At 40.4% G+C, this 13917-nt stretch overlaps 1 protein-coding gene across 7 annotated transcripts in view; it reads right to left on the bottom strand.

Moving 5' to 3' along the window:
• Positions 1-13917, bottom strand: part of Kiaa0232 (KIAA0232 ortholog) — a 42244-nt gene that overhangs the window by 26817 nt on the left and 1510 nt on the right. For all 7 annotated transcript variants that reach the window (XM_051200248.1, XM_051200249.1, XM_051200250.1 and 4 more), the window contains exon 2: positions 2168-2302. In XM_051200248.1, coding sequence (XP_051056205.1) covers positions 2168-2302 — 135 coding nt within the window. The remainder of the gene's footprint in view (positions 1-2167; positions 2303-13917) is intronic.

Genomic DNA, 13917 nt, shown 5'->3' with positions numbered 1-13917 from the left:
GGGAGAAAGGCAAGGGAAGACTTTAAGTCAATGGAGACAATAGCATTATTTGGTGTTCACAGTTCCTAGTTGAGGGCCACAACTTCAGTGATACATTCCTATTTTTGTTAAACAAGATGAATGATGTTCTTGCTTTGAGTAATGCAAAGGTACCCACGATAGAAAGCCATATATTATGGACTGGATCTGGAAAGTGCCTCAGGGCTCTTATGTATGAACATGATTCCCTAGATAGCAACACTATTTTACAAAGTTATGGAGTTTTTGGAACAAGGTGCCTAGGAGAAGGCCTTTGAAGGCTTCTAGCCTGGCCAAACCTCTGCTCTAGCTCTCTGCATCCTGACCCTCCAAAAGCTAACAAACTATGCTTCAAGTTCTCCTGACCCCAGACAATCTATCCAACACCATGCCTTTGCCACCATGATTGACTGTAATCCCTAAAACCTTAGCAAATGCTTCCTAAAAGTGCTACTGCCAGTACCTCGATTACAAGAGAGAAGTAACTATGAAGTAACTAGTACTATCCACAGAAGCTGCAGCTTTTAAATTCCCATCGCCAGTGGATGTGGTGCATGAGCAGTAACTTCGGACAATCTGGAATTAAAAAGTCAAAGGAAAGGAGGAGAGAAAAAGAGCTAGGAAGAGAATTCCCATGACAGGAGGGTTCTCAACAATTTCTAGAGACATTCAATAGCATCTATATTCAGAATTCAGCCTGATAGGCACTCTAAGGTAAATAAAATAAAATAAAATAAAGTAAAAGAGCAAACCGCCCTTTGCTCCAAAGAACACAGTCAAATTAACAGTGGAAATCTAGGGTTGAGGTTGTGACACAGGGTGATACACAAGTATGGAGGCCACGCAGCCAGGAAAACAAGTTTCACAGACAATTGTGTATTGGCTGAAAACACAGTGGGAGATGGGGACGAGAGGACAGTAAGGATCGAGACAAGGACTAACATGAAGCAAGAGGAAGACAAGGACTAACTTGCAATAGATGCAGCCAGATGAGTAAACTCCACAGGTCACAGATGAAGCAAACTGGCCATCACAGCATTATACCCCTTGGTTCAGGAAGAAACTCTGGAAGTTGGAACCCTCTCAATTCAACCTTCCATTGTGACGGCATTTAAAAACTGTACCATCTCAAGCCGAGCATTGGTGGTGCACGCCTTTAAGCCCAGCACTCGGGAGGCAGAGGCAGGCAGATCTCTGATTCTGAGGCCAGCCTGGTCTACAAGAGCTAGTTTCAGGACAGCTTCCAAAGTCAGAGAAACCTCGTCTCAAAAAACAAAAAAAGAACTTTACCATCTCACCACAAAATCGTTTCAAGTAGTTACAATTTCAGAGATTTCATCATAAGAGTAAGTGACAAAGATTTGGTAGTATTTAAACAGATGATCACTTTCTAAAGCAAATTTAGGGTAGAATGTATTTTATATAAGAAGCTTAAAAATAAGCTAATTTTCTAACAAAGAAAGCAAAAAGATCTAAATCATAAACAAATATGGTACTCAAGGCATAAGAAGTACTAGCCCACTTGTATGAATATATCCAAAATAAGCACACATAAAACACAAGGCACCATCTGCACTATATTCCAGACAACACAGCAGAAAATCAAGAGTAAATCAACTATCTAGCAGTGACCAACAGTATTGTAAGACTGTTGGAATATTATTTCATGAAATATAATTAAAAAATAACAACAGGATGAAATTTTTTTTTAAACACACAAGTTTGGGATATAGCTCAGTAGCTGAGCTCTCTCTCACTGAGTACACTCAATTTAAAACTATTCATTAATTAGAATGCTAGCAAAAATATATTTTATAAAACAAAATATAAGGCATGCATGGTGATCACACCTTTAATCCCAGCACTCAGGAATTAGAGAAAGGCAGATCTCTGTGAGTTTGAGGCCAGCCTGGACTATATATCGAGTTCCAGACCAACCAGGGCTACATAATGGGACCCTGTCTCAAAAGGAAACAAACAAAAAGCAAAAACAAACAAAATAAAATCCCAAGACATGAAAAAGTTTATAAAATAAAAATGTCCACCTCTCAATAGTGAGATGAGTTTATTTTTAGATTGTTTTTGTCATTATTGTTGTATAAACGTCTAGGAGCACCCCCTCCCCTTAAGCATTGGAAAACAAACTTACTTCATCAGAAGCAGAGCGCAGACACTGGACAGCAGCCTGTTTTTTCATTTCCTCTAGTGTTAGATCTGAACACTTCTTCTTACTCCTTCCCCATTTCTTATAAGCTCCTTTCTCCCAGCCCAAGATGTCATTCTCCTGCAATGAGATTATACCAGGTTAGATGACTAAGACTGTAGAATCAGTTTAAGGAGCCCTGCACACAACTGCTTACATGCACATTTCCTATCAAATACTCAAGATGAGCATCTAAGAACCTGAAACTTAATGGAGTCTGCTAAGATTATCCATCTTCTCAAGAACCTGAGCACTTGCAGTGGTAAGACATGCCAACTGGCAAACAAGTCAACTCATGCGTCAACAGAAATGCAACTGAAAACCAATATAAACTCTACTACACACTAAATGTCTCCTTTAATTTCTGCTTTTAGGTGCATACTCAAGTTATGGTACAGTTTTACAGCTTATCAGGTAAATGGTTAAATCCCTATTTCTCTACCTTACTGTATCTTTACACCCAATAGATATAAGGCATTTTACAGGGATTGCCAGTTTATTTCCCCTGGCTTACATATGCCAGTTTAAAAATCTAAAGTCAATTTCAAAAGCAAAAAGGAGGGAGGGGGACACCAGCCACTGTATTGCCACTCAGTAAAAACAAGAAAACCTGAGCATGCCTCGGTTAGTTTTCCCATGTCCTTTTAAAGGGTACTTAAAAAGGCATAGCAGGACCTGCATAACTTTGTATCTGACCATTCATTGCCCACTATACAAACTCTTTGGCTATACAATAACCCAATGTATGTTTACTTAACTCTTTCTCTAAAGCAGAGACTTATGGAATTACTTTCCATCACTTTGCTGCTGGTCTGTTTTGCTTGCAAAGCCTTTTATTTGATAAAGTGATTAAAAGAGTAGAAACGCAAGATGTAAAATGACTAGACAGAGCAGATAATGACTGAATGAAGTTACTATTCAGAAGAGTACTGGTCTCAGGAAATAGAGAAAAGCAAATGAAGGACATGGGATATAGAAGGAAAAGACCCACAACTGTAACGAGTACGGGTTTTTCTGCCTGCCGCCGCTGGTCTTGTCCTGCTGCCGCACCAGCCCCAAATAATGCACAGAGACTCTGTATTTGATACAATGCTGTTGGCCCTGTTACTTGTTTCTTATCGGCTAGCTCTGCCTTAATTATTAACCCATTTCTGATGATCTATGTATTTCTCTTACCGGGGAGCCGGCAGCATACTGCTTTCTCCAGACTCTCCATCTTGACTCCTCCTTACTACTTCCTATTTCCTTCTTGTCTCCTAGTCCCTCCTATCTTCCTTTCCTATTGGCCAACAGTGCTTTATTATTAGCCAGTATGAGAAACATACAGAATGACCTCTCCCATCACACAACTATAAATTCCAACCATCTTTTTAAGAGCAAAATGCAAACTATCAACTGCCAACCCCATTTTCACTTTGCTCCAAAACAGAAATGACTCTTTATGCTGCCAATATGAGTGGAAGTGGATGACGTCTGTGTGCCTCTCACACTCAGAACCTGTAATAGTCATTTGCTGACCATGTTTTCAGAATTCATTTTTTTGGGTGAATAATGTTATTTCCATTTTCCAATAAAACAATGCTGGTGGTCAAATGAGAATGACCAGTGTTTCCACTTATTGACTGCCTAGCTGAACTACGTCTGAGACCCAACACTTCTTATCCATGATATCTTCTGGAGACAGACTGTGTCTGTCTCCAGCCCTAACAATGTTGACTCAAAGCTTCTTCAAGACAGAGAAAATGCTTCAGGCTCCTGTGGTTCACACTATATTTAAAAAAAAAAAAATAAATAAATAAATGTGAGGCAGAAAGATGACTCATTAGTAAACAGCACTGGCTGCTCTTCTGGAGGACCTGGGTTTGATTCCCAGCACCCACATGGCAGCTCACAACTCTCTGTAACTCCAGTTCCAGGTGACCCAATACCTTCCTCTGGCCTCTGTAAGTATCAGGCATGCATGTGGTACACAGACATACATGCAGGAAAACACCCATACAAATACACATACACATACAATAAAAAAATAAAAAAGAAGCACACAGAGTTACTTGTAAATTATTGGAAATGGATGGAGCTTAAGTCTATATTGGCTGAGATTAGCTTTCCTGTTAATGAGCATCAGTACCCTGAAATCTACTATAGCTCAACAGTGGTGACATGCACTCAGCAGGCTGTACAAACAGCAAACTCACAAAGACATGCAGTCTTTTTGAAGCACAATTTGACAGCCTATGTCAAACATCTTAAGCATGTACTTTGGATCCAATAAGTCTTCCTGGAAATTCCTGAGGAAATAATCACTAATGTAAAAGATTTAGCAAACAGAGCCAGGCATTGGTGAAGCATGCCTTTAGCCCCAGCACTCAGGAGGCAGAGGCAAGAGGATCTCTGTGGTCTATAGAGCTAGTTCCAGGACAGGCTCCAAAGCAATACAGGGAAACCCTGTCTTGAAAAACAAAACAAAACCAAAAAAAAAAAAAAAAAAAAAAAGATTTAGCAAACTATGTTTCCTGTATCATCATCAATAATAGCAAATACGGAGAGACAACCTAAATGCCAAATAGGAGAACATGGCTAAATAAGTCATGATTCATGCTTACATGGCACAGGACAGTTACTAAAGGAATTTGAAGTGGACTAGCATGGAATACTATGATACTATAGTAGTTAACTACAATATGATCTTATTTTAGTCTCTCTCTCTCTCTCTCTCTAACATCTAAGAAATGCTATGAATACAATTGCAAGAAACAAAACAAGATTTTTATCATTTATACTGTCTTATGAATCATACTCAAAAGTCAAAAAAAGCTTTACACTCAAAGCTTGGAAGTTGACAGAAGAGGCAGCCTGTGGATCTCAAATCTGAACCTGGTACCTGGCAACATCCTCAGGCTTCCTGTCTGGCAGGCCTTTGTGTATACATAGAGAAAGAGCCATCCTACCAGAAGGTTTTCCCTTTGGCACTAGGCTGTAACACAGAACACAACATAATCTCCACTTGTTGGGATGTACAGTCTAGCAGGAAGAAGTAAGTGAGCCAAGCATTCTGGGATGGCAATCACTAAGGAAATGCTGAAGAGGCAGCTTCTCTTCTTGGTCTGGGAGCTAAATAAAGGTTTCCAAGGAGAAATGGTCACTAATGCCAAACTATATACACTGACCAGAAGTCTGGCCAGTTGAGGGGGGCAAATTATGCAGAAGAAACAGTGGGCTTCACAAGGCATAGAAAATATGCTCTGCAAAGAGTCTGACTAGGGGTTGGAGAAATGGTTCAGTAGTTAAGACAATGGCTATTCTTTCAGAAGTCCTGGGGTTCAATTCCCAGCAACCACATGGCAGCTCACAACTGTCTGTAACTCCAGTTCCAGGGGATCGAACATCTTCACGTCAATGCACATAAATTTATTTAAAAAAAAAAAAAAAGTCTGACTAAAAATAGTTGAAGGTTAAAATAATAGCTAATTTAAGGAAATAATATAGGAAACAATTTCTGAAATTTTTACTGGTGAAATTTTAAATCTAATTCAGTAACGAATCTGTGTAATATATCTATACTAGTGAGAGTGGGCTTTGTAGGTGGGGGCTATACCTGCAGGGCTCTAGCATAGAGGTCCTAGATTCCATCTCTCTGCCAAAGATGACTAATTCTTTGGGAGGAGGGTAGTATTTGACTGATTAGAGTTCAAAGTTAGCATTTCTACCCATGAAAACCAACAAGCCAAGCCAAGCATAGTCATGAAGGGCTGTGGTCCCGATATTCAAATGACTGAGGCAGGAGGATGACTTGAACCCAGGAGTTCCAGGCTAGCCTGGGTAAAATAATAATACCATTGCAAAAAAACAAAACAAATTAATCACAGATACTCAGTTGTTAAAGTGAGTTTTTCACCATTTCTGAAAGACACAAATCAGGCAAGACATATATAAGATATGACATCTTAGAAGCCACGCATCTGTAATCTCAGTACTTAGGAAGCTGAGGCAAGAGCATCATGAGCTTCAGGGCATCTTGGACCACATAGTAGGACTGTCTCAGAAACAAAAAAAGTGAGATGGTTCATCAGGTAAAGAAACTGCTGCTGAACCTGACAGCCTACGTTAGACACATGGAAGGAGAACCGACTTCTGCAAGTTGTGCTGAGGTTTCCCACACACGCATGCTTGCCTCCAAGCACACACACACACATAAATAAGTACTAAGTCTAACTATACACCCACACACACCATGCACACCACCTTTTAAGGTTAGGTGTTAATACAGACATAATTCACACATTGTAAAACTTTTGTTTAATCTTGGTACTAGAAATAGAACCAAGGGCCTGCAAATACCACCCTTTGCTTTTACATCATTTAGGTTTTTGTTATGTCTGTGTGTGTGTGTGTATCCACAAGGCTACATAACAGGCATCCCTATTTAACTTTAAATACTTCCTTCAATCTAAAAAGAAACTCTGCCTGTGAGCACTTTCCATTCACATATAGTCCTGCCTGTGCAGATAGGAACAATGGGGTTATGTGATGCTGTCAATTGGGCTTAGTTTTCCAACACTCATCCATAATGTAATAACATGGATCAGTGTTTTATTCCTGTTTATGACCAAATTAATATTGATAGTAATTAACATAAATATTAATATGGGTGGAGTGTGTTTTGTTTGTCCATTCATCCACAGATAGATGTTTGAGCTATTCCCATCTTTTGGCTAGCAGCCACACTGCTATAGACACTCAAATATTGGTGGCATAGACACCAATTTTCAATGCTTTTGGTATAAATAGAAGATGTATTATATATGTATGTATGTATGTGCTGGACCACATTTGAACTGTGTTTAACATCTGAAGAACTACTAGACTGTTTTCCAAAACAGCTGCTATACAATCACACCTTACCAGCATCTGTAACTGTTTTGTATTCTTTGCTGTACCCACCCTCTAATAATGCTAAGCCCCTTCCTGTAGACTGACTGAATGTCATCTCTGTACTGTCTGTGACAGATGTAGCACAGGGCCTTTCTCAGGGCTGAGCTGCAAGAGCTCCTAATCCAACTACCTGTGCATCTTTTAGAACATGACTCACCTCCTCACCTCCATGATGGTGTTATCTGAAGTGCCAACAGTTTTACTTGCAGCAAGGTCTTGCTAATTTATACAGCCTCTGAATTCTTACGCTTTTGCCTCATATCTAAGCAACCACTGCCTAACCCAAGTTTTTACCCTTATATTCAAGTATCTGGTCCATTATGAGTTAACTTTTCAATATGGTAGGAGGCAGAAGCTAAGCTTCATTCTTTATTTTAGTATCATTTAAAAAAAAAAAAAAAAAACAGAATGCTTTGTGAATCTGTATGCCATCCATCCCTGTGTAGGGGTCATTGCTCCAATTTTATTGTATGTGCTGCTGAAATGAGCAGAGCTTCATTCTCTGTCTGGTACCCAAGGGCCCAGAACCATCTGCCAAAAGACTGTTCTTTCCACATTGTTGGAAACCACCTGACCACAGATGGAAAGGTTCATGTCTGGACTCTTGGTTTCAGCTGACTTGGACTCCTAGTCATAAGCCAGGACTAAACTGTCATTTCAGAGCCTTGTAGGAAAATCTGAAATTGGGACGTGAAGTCCTCAAAAGATACTATCTTTTTGTTTGTTGTTCCCAAGAAATTTGGGCTACTGTGTATCTCATGAGTTTCTCATATTAACTTCAGGATCAGCATGTCAACCTTTGCAATATAAAGGTGGCAGGGTTCTGATGATGAACGGTGAGTTTACAGATAAGTTTGGAGAGTACTGCCATTTTAATGATACCAAATTTGTTCATCATGAACACATTTCCCCATTTATTCAGGTTTTGAGGTCTTTGAACATTTATCGCTTTCCTACAAAAGTCTCACACTTCTGCTGAATGTACTCTAATATTTTTTTTGAAACTGCTGTACATGGAACTGTCTTCATTCCCTTAGAGTGACCCCCTCCACACTTCTCCCTCTCCCCACTCTGTTTTGTTTTTATAGTCCTGGGGATGAACCAGGACCTCCATAAACTAGGCAAATGCACTACCACGGAAATATATCCCTAGCACCAACTATTCTCCCTTCCCCCAGTCTGAATATTCATCCTTTAACAGCCATCTGTTTCAATAAGATTATGTCACATCTGACTAGAAATAGTTTTACTTCTTTCTAATCTGGATGCCTTTTCTTCTTAACTGTCCTATTAATGGTCACTCATAAGAAGATCTTATGTAGTTTATTTTTGATAATGTCATCACACAGATACTGTCAAATTCTGGCATTAATCAGAGAGCCCAAAGTTTACCTAGAAGGTTATTTACAAAACCGAGTTTTTCTTCTTGGCTGCCTATTAACAGACTGGTCTGCTGTAGAAGCAGGGAAGCAGTTTAGTATGATTTATCATCCAGACATCTGAGCTAGCTATTCACCCTCTTTAGGTTCAACTCACTGGGGAACACCAAACCTGTAACAAAAGCTACACAAAAATACAGCACATCGCATACACATTTTACATTCTATTCTTTCCACTTATTTCAAGAGCGCTCTCCCATTCCATATTTTTGTTTTGTATTAGTCAACATTTTATTAAAATCACTGAACTAATCATCAGATTCTTAAAACAGTATAGTATAAAAAATACCCCAAATAGTTTTATTTTATAATGAAAGTAAATGTCCCTGACTGCTGAGTTCATGCTGAACTGGCTTGAGGGGAAGTCACTCAGTTGCACGTCCAGAAGTAGGGCTGGCCCTTGCTTGGTTTGATTCCAAGCTGCAATGTCACTGGGCTCTCTCTCCTCTGCTTCTCTGACTGCCTTCGCCTTTCAACTTGGTTTTGACCTAGCTCCTCATAGGGGTAGAGGGTGATGACACTGGGTATCAAGACGTTCTCACACACCATGCAGAACCCAGAGTGTTCATTTCTGACTGGTCTCATGCCTCTCTCTTGAGCGCAGATCCTTAAAGGCGAGCCCTGCCACTTTGCCTTCAGCCACCTGGGGCCTGAAGTGGGTGGTAGTGTGTGTGCTGGGGGAGAAGGGGAACACAGTCTCATTCAGACTCACTGGGCTTCTGTTCCTCAGGAGGCTGTTAACAAGAAGATGTGGGAGGCAGGGGTGGGTGCTTAGCAGCAGACAGCAGTGACACCAGCTGTATTTTAGAATACCATGTTCTTTTTCTTTCTCCAGTTTCCAATCTCCTTTTTGAAAGAAGACAGAATGAGGAAGTCAATCAAAGCCCTAACCTTATGTCACCTCAGTAGTGTGTCTAGAAAAGCAGCTGCTAATAAATGGACGGTCACCTGGGGAGCTCTTCTGCCTCATCTGCTTTTGGTACTTGATAATTGTGTTCTGCCTTCCAGATCAGGGCTTTGAAAAAACATACTTGATCTTATTCAGTGTCAGCCAGTCAACTCTTAGCTGGGTACAGATAAAAAGATAACAAGTATGCATCAGTGAGCTTTCTGTTGCTGTGACAACACACACACACACACACACACACACACACACACACACACACAGAGGGAAAAAACCTGAAAGGGGGAAAGATTACTTTGGCTCACAGTATGAGAGATTTCAGTTCATAGTAGGCTGTTTTTCAAGACAGGATTTCTCTGTGTGGCCCTGGCTGTCCTAGAACTCAATCTGTAAACCAGGTTGGCCTCAAACTCAGACCTGCCTAAGTGCTGGGATTAAAGGCATGTGCCACCACCGCCCAGCTAGTTTCAGGGTTTTTATACCACATGGCAAGGTAGAAAACATGGTAGAAGAGCATAGCAATGGGAAGCTTCTTATCTCCTAGCATCTGGGAAGCAGACTAGGAAGTAGAGTAAGGACAATGTGGAATCAGCTGGGGATGACAAGATATAGCCTCAAAAGCACACCCCACCGACCCCCATTCTTGAAATAGTTCCTGCATCTTCACATCTTTGCCCCACTTCAGGCCCCAGGTGGCTGAAGGCAAAGTGGCAGGGCTCGCCTTTAAGGATCTGCGCTCAAGAGAGAGGCATGAGACCAGTCAGAAATGAACACTCTGGGTTCTGCATGGTGTGTGAGAATGTCTTGATACCCAGTGTCATCACCCTCTACCCCTATGAGGAGCTAGGTCAAAACCAAGTTGAAAGGCGAAGGCAGTCAGAGAAGCAGAGGAGAGAGAGCCCAGTGACATTGCAGCTTGGAATCAAACCAAGCAAGGGCCAGCCCTACTTCTGGACGTGCAACCTCAAGCCAGTTCAGGATGGACTCTTTAGGCACTTACGAATGGAAACTATGGCAGAAACTAAGATGTCTGATAATCCACTAACCTCTCATCTCACTGCTAAGAACTAATACCTGTTGCTAGAAAAACAAAACAAAACAATACAAAAAAAAAAAAAAAAAAAAACCCCCAGGAAACTCCAAACAAATGGATTTTTCACAGCAGCTAGACCCACTTCTAACCTCTACAACTTTCCCCAATAGTGGATGTCTCCTCAGTGGCCCCTGACTTCAGTAACCCAAAGTCTGCATTCCCCACTACCATGTAACTCTACACTGATGGCTGGTGGAATGCTAGTTTCCTGTCTCTATGATTAAACTACAAATCCACACCATAGCGGGATCTTCGGCATCTTCTACTTGCTCTCAGCTCACAGCTCCATCACTTACAACATTCCCCAGCCCACACATGGTCACCTGGTATCCCTGTCCCCAGACTCAGACAACCTAGTGTTTTGTTTCTCTTCAAACTGTCAAATACCGTTTAGGGACCCATACTTAGTTGTCTCTGAGCCCAATACTGTGTTAGGCATGTATTATGCTATAACATGTAAGTAAAAAGCAGAAACTGAATCTTCAAAATGCAATATATATTATCAAGACTTTTGTTCCACGAAAATATTTTTAAAACACGTGCCCAAAAAATGTAAACAGGCTGGAGAAATGGTTCAGTGAGATTAAAAACCCATTACTGCTCTTCCAGAGGCCATGAGTTCTATTCCTAGCACCGACATCAGGTGGCTCACAACCACATGTAGCTCCAATTCCAGAGGATCTGACACCTCTAACCTCTTCAGGCATCCATATTCACAACGCAAACAAACACACACACACACACACACACACACACACACACACGACTAAAAACAATTTTTTAAAAATGTAAACAAAGGAGCCACAGATGTAGTTCAGCTGATTGCTTGCCTAGCATAACATGGATTGGGCATGGTGGTGCACAACTTAATCTTAGCACTTGTAGGTAGAGGCAGGAGAACCAGAAGATCAAGGTAATCCTTGGTTATACAGTGAGCTCAAGCCAGGCGAGGCTACATAAGACCATGTCTCTAAAAGAAAAATCAGTTCGTCTGGACCCAAGCTCAAGCCATCACCATTAGCACAGTTGCTGCTCTGACTTGCACATCCCTCACATACATTTCTCCTATTTTAACATTTTCCATTAACACTACATGCTCCTACAAAGTAATTATACACCTAATGGGTAGTTCTGATTTTTAAAACTAATTTATTTAAATATATTTTATGTGCTTTGGTGTGAAGATGTCAGATCTCCTGGAACTAGAGCAACAGCTGTGAGCTGCCATGTGGGTGCTGGGAATTGAACCTGGGTCCACTGGAAGAGCAGTTAGTACTCTTAACCACTGAGCTGTCTCTCTAGCTCCATGGGTAGTTGTAATTTTAAACACACATTCATTCTGCCACCTTCACAGGGGGTTGACAACTGCAGGATAGGGGTTAAGAGCACTGGCTGACCTTAGGAGGATCCCAGTTTGGTTCCTATCGCCTATATTGAATGGCTCACAAATTGCCTATATCTCTAGCTCAGGAGAATCTAAAATGCCTCCAAAAGCACCTGCACAAATGTGCCCATATACACATAAATAAAACATAATGAAAATAAATTTAACAAAAACAAGAATCACTTTTTATTTGCCCACAAGCCAAGGTATCCTCTGCCTTAGCAACACTAAAAAGAAAAGTGTTTTTGATGACTGGGGAGATGTTCAATAGATAAGGCACTTGCTATACAAGTGTGAAGGGCAGAGTTTGGATTCCTACAACCTATGTAAAAAGCTGGCCAGGCATGGTAGCCAACTATAATCTTAGCACTTAGGAGGCAGAAACAGAGAGGCAAGCACACGAGATGAGCTGCAGTTGGCATGATCCATGTCACAATAACTAAAGTGAGAGTCATTGGAAAAATCATCTGATGTCACAGGTCTCTGTTGGTACTCACACACTTTTGAACATGCACATATACACACAATGCCCCCAATAGTACTTTGGGGCTGCCAATTTGCATATAAATCCTCCTTATAACTCCAGACATAATGTGCTTTCCCCAGCTTTTATCTGTTTTGTCTTAAGCAATAAACCAGAACCTCAATGAATAAGAAACCAGAGAACACTTGACCAAGCGTGTCAGAGTCATGTGTATATATACACTCTCCTTTGACTACATCTATACTTTACCCTCTACATCGTACAGCACTTGGTACATAAATACCTTGCCTTGGGAAATATATTGCTGTTGATTAAGTCTTCTAGATTGAGACTCCTAATAAACAACTCTAAAAAACGAGAAGTTAAAAGTCTTACTGAAAACAACACATTCCCAGTGAACTGATGTAGCTATGAAAAACTTCCTCATTTCTGGAAAGACAATTCTTCCATGTTTATAGAGAAACTATCTTCTTGCCTTTCAAGACTCAATTTTACATTTTCTAGAGAGACATCAATAAATTAAAAGGCTGACCCCAAAATAACACATTTGTTAATTATGAGCTTTTCTTTCTTTTCTCTTTTTGAGGCGGTGGGGGACTGAGGGGGTTCAAGACAGGGTTTGTCTGTGGAACAGTCCTGGCTGTCCTAGAACTCACTTTGTAGACCAGGCTGGCCTTAAATGCATAGAGATTGGCCTATCCCTGCCTCCCAAGTGCTAGGACTGAAGGTGTGTGCCACCACCGCTCACTGATTAAGAGGTTTTCAATCCCTTCAGAACTTTTCCTTGAGCTAGATATGTTGGTATGTGTATTCCCAACACTTGGACAACTGAGGCATATATCAGTTATATCAGTTCTGATTCAAGGTTAGCCTGGGATATCAAAATAAAACAAAAGATGAAAACAAACAAAAAAAAAAAAAAAAAAAACACAAGACAAACTTTATTTGTTCCTAGCCAGGGCAATAAGCAAACTAGTAGCCAGAAAAGTACAGATGATCCCAGCTCAAGGATGCCAACACCAGCCAAAACAGGCTCTAGACCAGTAATGTATGAAAATATTAGGAGCATCAGAGAAAGTCTCTATATTATTTACTGGATTCTAAGGGTTTTGCTTTCTTTTGTGGGTTTAGAAGATTCTAGTCAATAAAAGCTTGTTTCTGTTATCAATGTTAGTAACAATGATTTAAAACAAAATTACAAAATACCACTTTTTTTTTTAAATACCACTTTCTTTGGACTAGTAATTTTTAAAAACTACAAGACTGTATGCAAAGTTTGTATATAGGGGTACCTAGAGCCCTTCTTGCACTTGGGAAGATATCTCTCCGGAGGAGACTAACAGCAGTTCTTGGACAATAAGGTTAGATTGGGGATTTTGTTTTTTGTTTTGTTTTGTTTGTTTGTTTGTTTTTGAGAACCAACATTTGACTTGTTTCTGACTTTAAACTCAACACCCACA

The sequence above is a fragment of the Phodopus roborovskii genome, unplaced genomic scaffold, assembly GCF_943737965.1.
Source record: "Phodopus roborovskii unplaced genomic scaffold, PHOROB, whole genome shotgun sequence".
NCBI lineage: Eukaryota > Metazoa > Chordata > Mammalia > Rodentia > Cricetidae > Phodopus > Phodopus roborovskii.
Note: the sequence above shows the minus strand (reverse complement) of the source record. Positions and strands in the feature narration are given on the sequence as shown.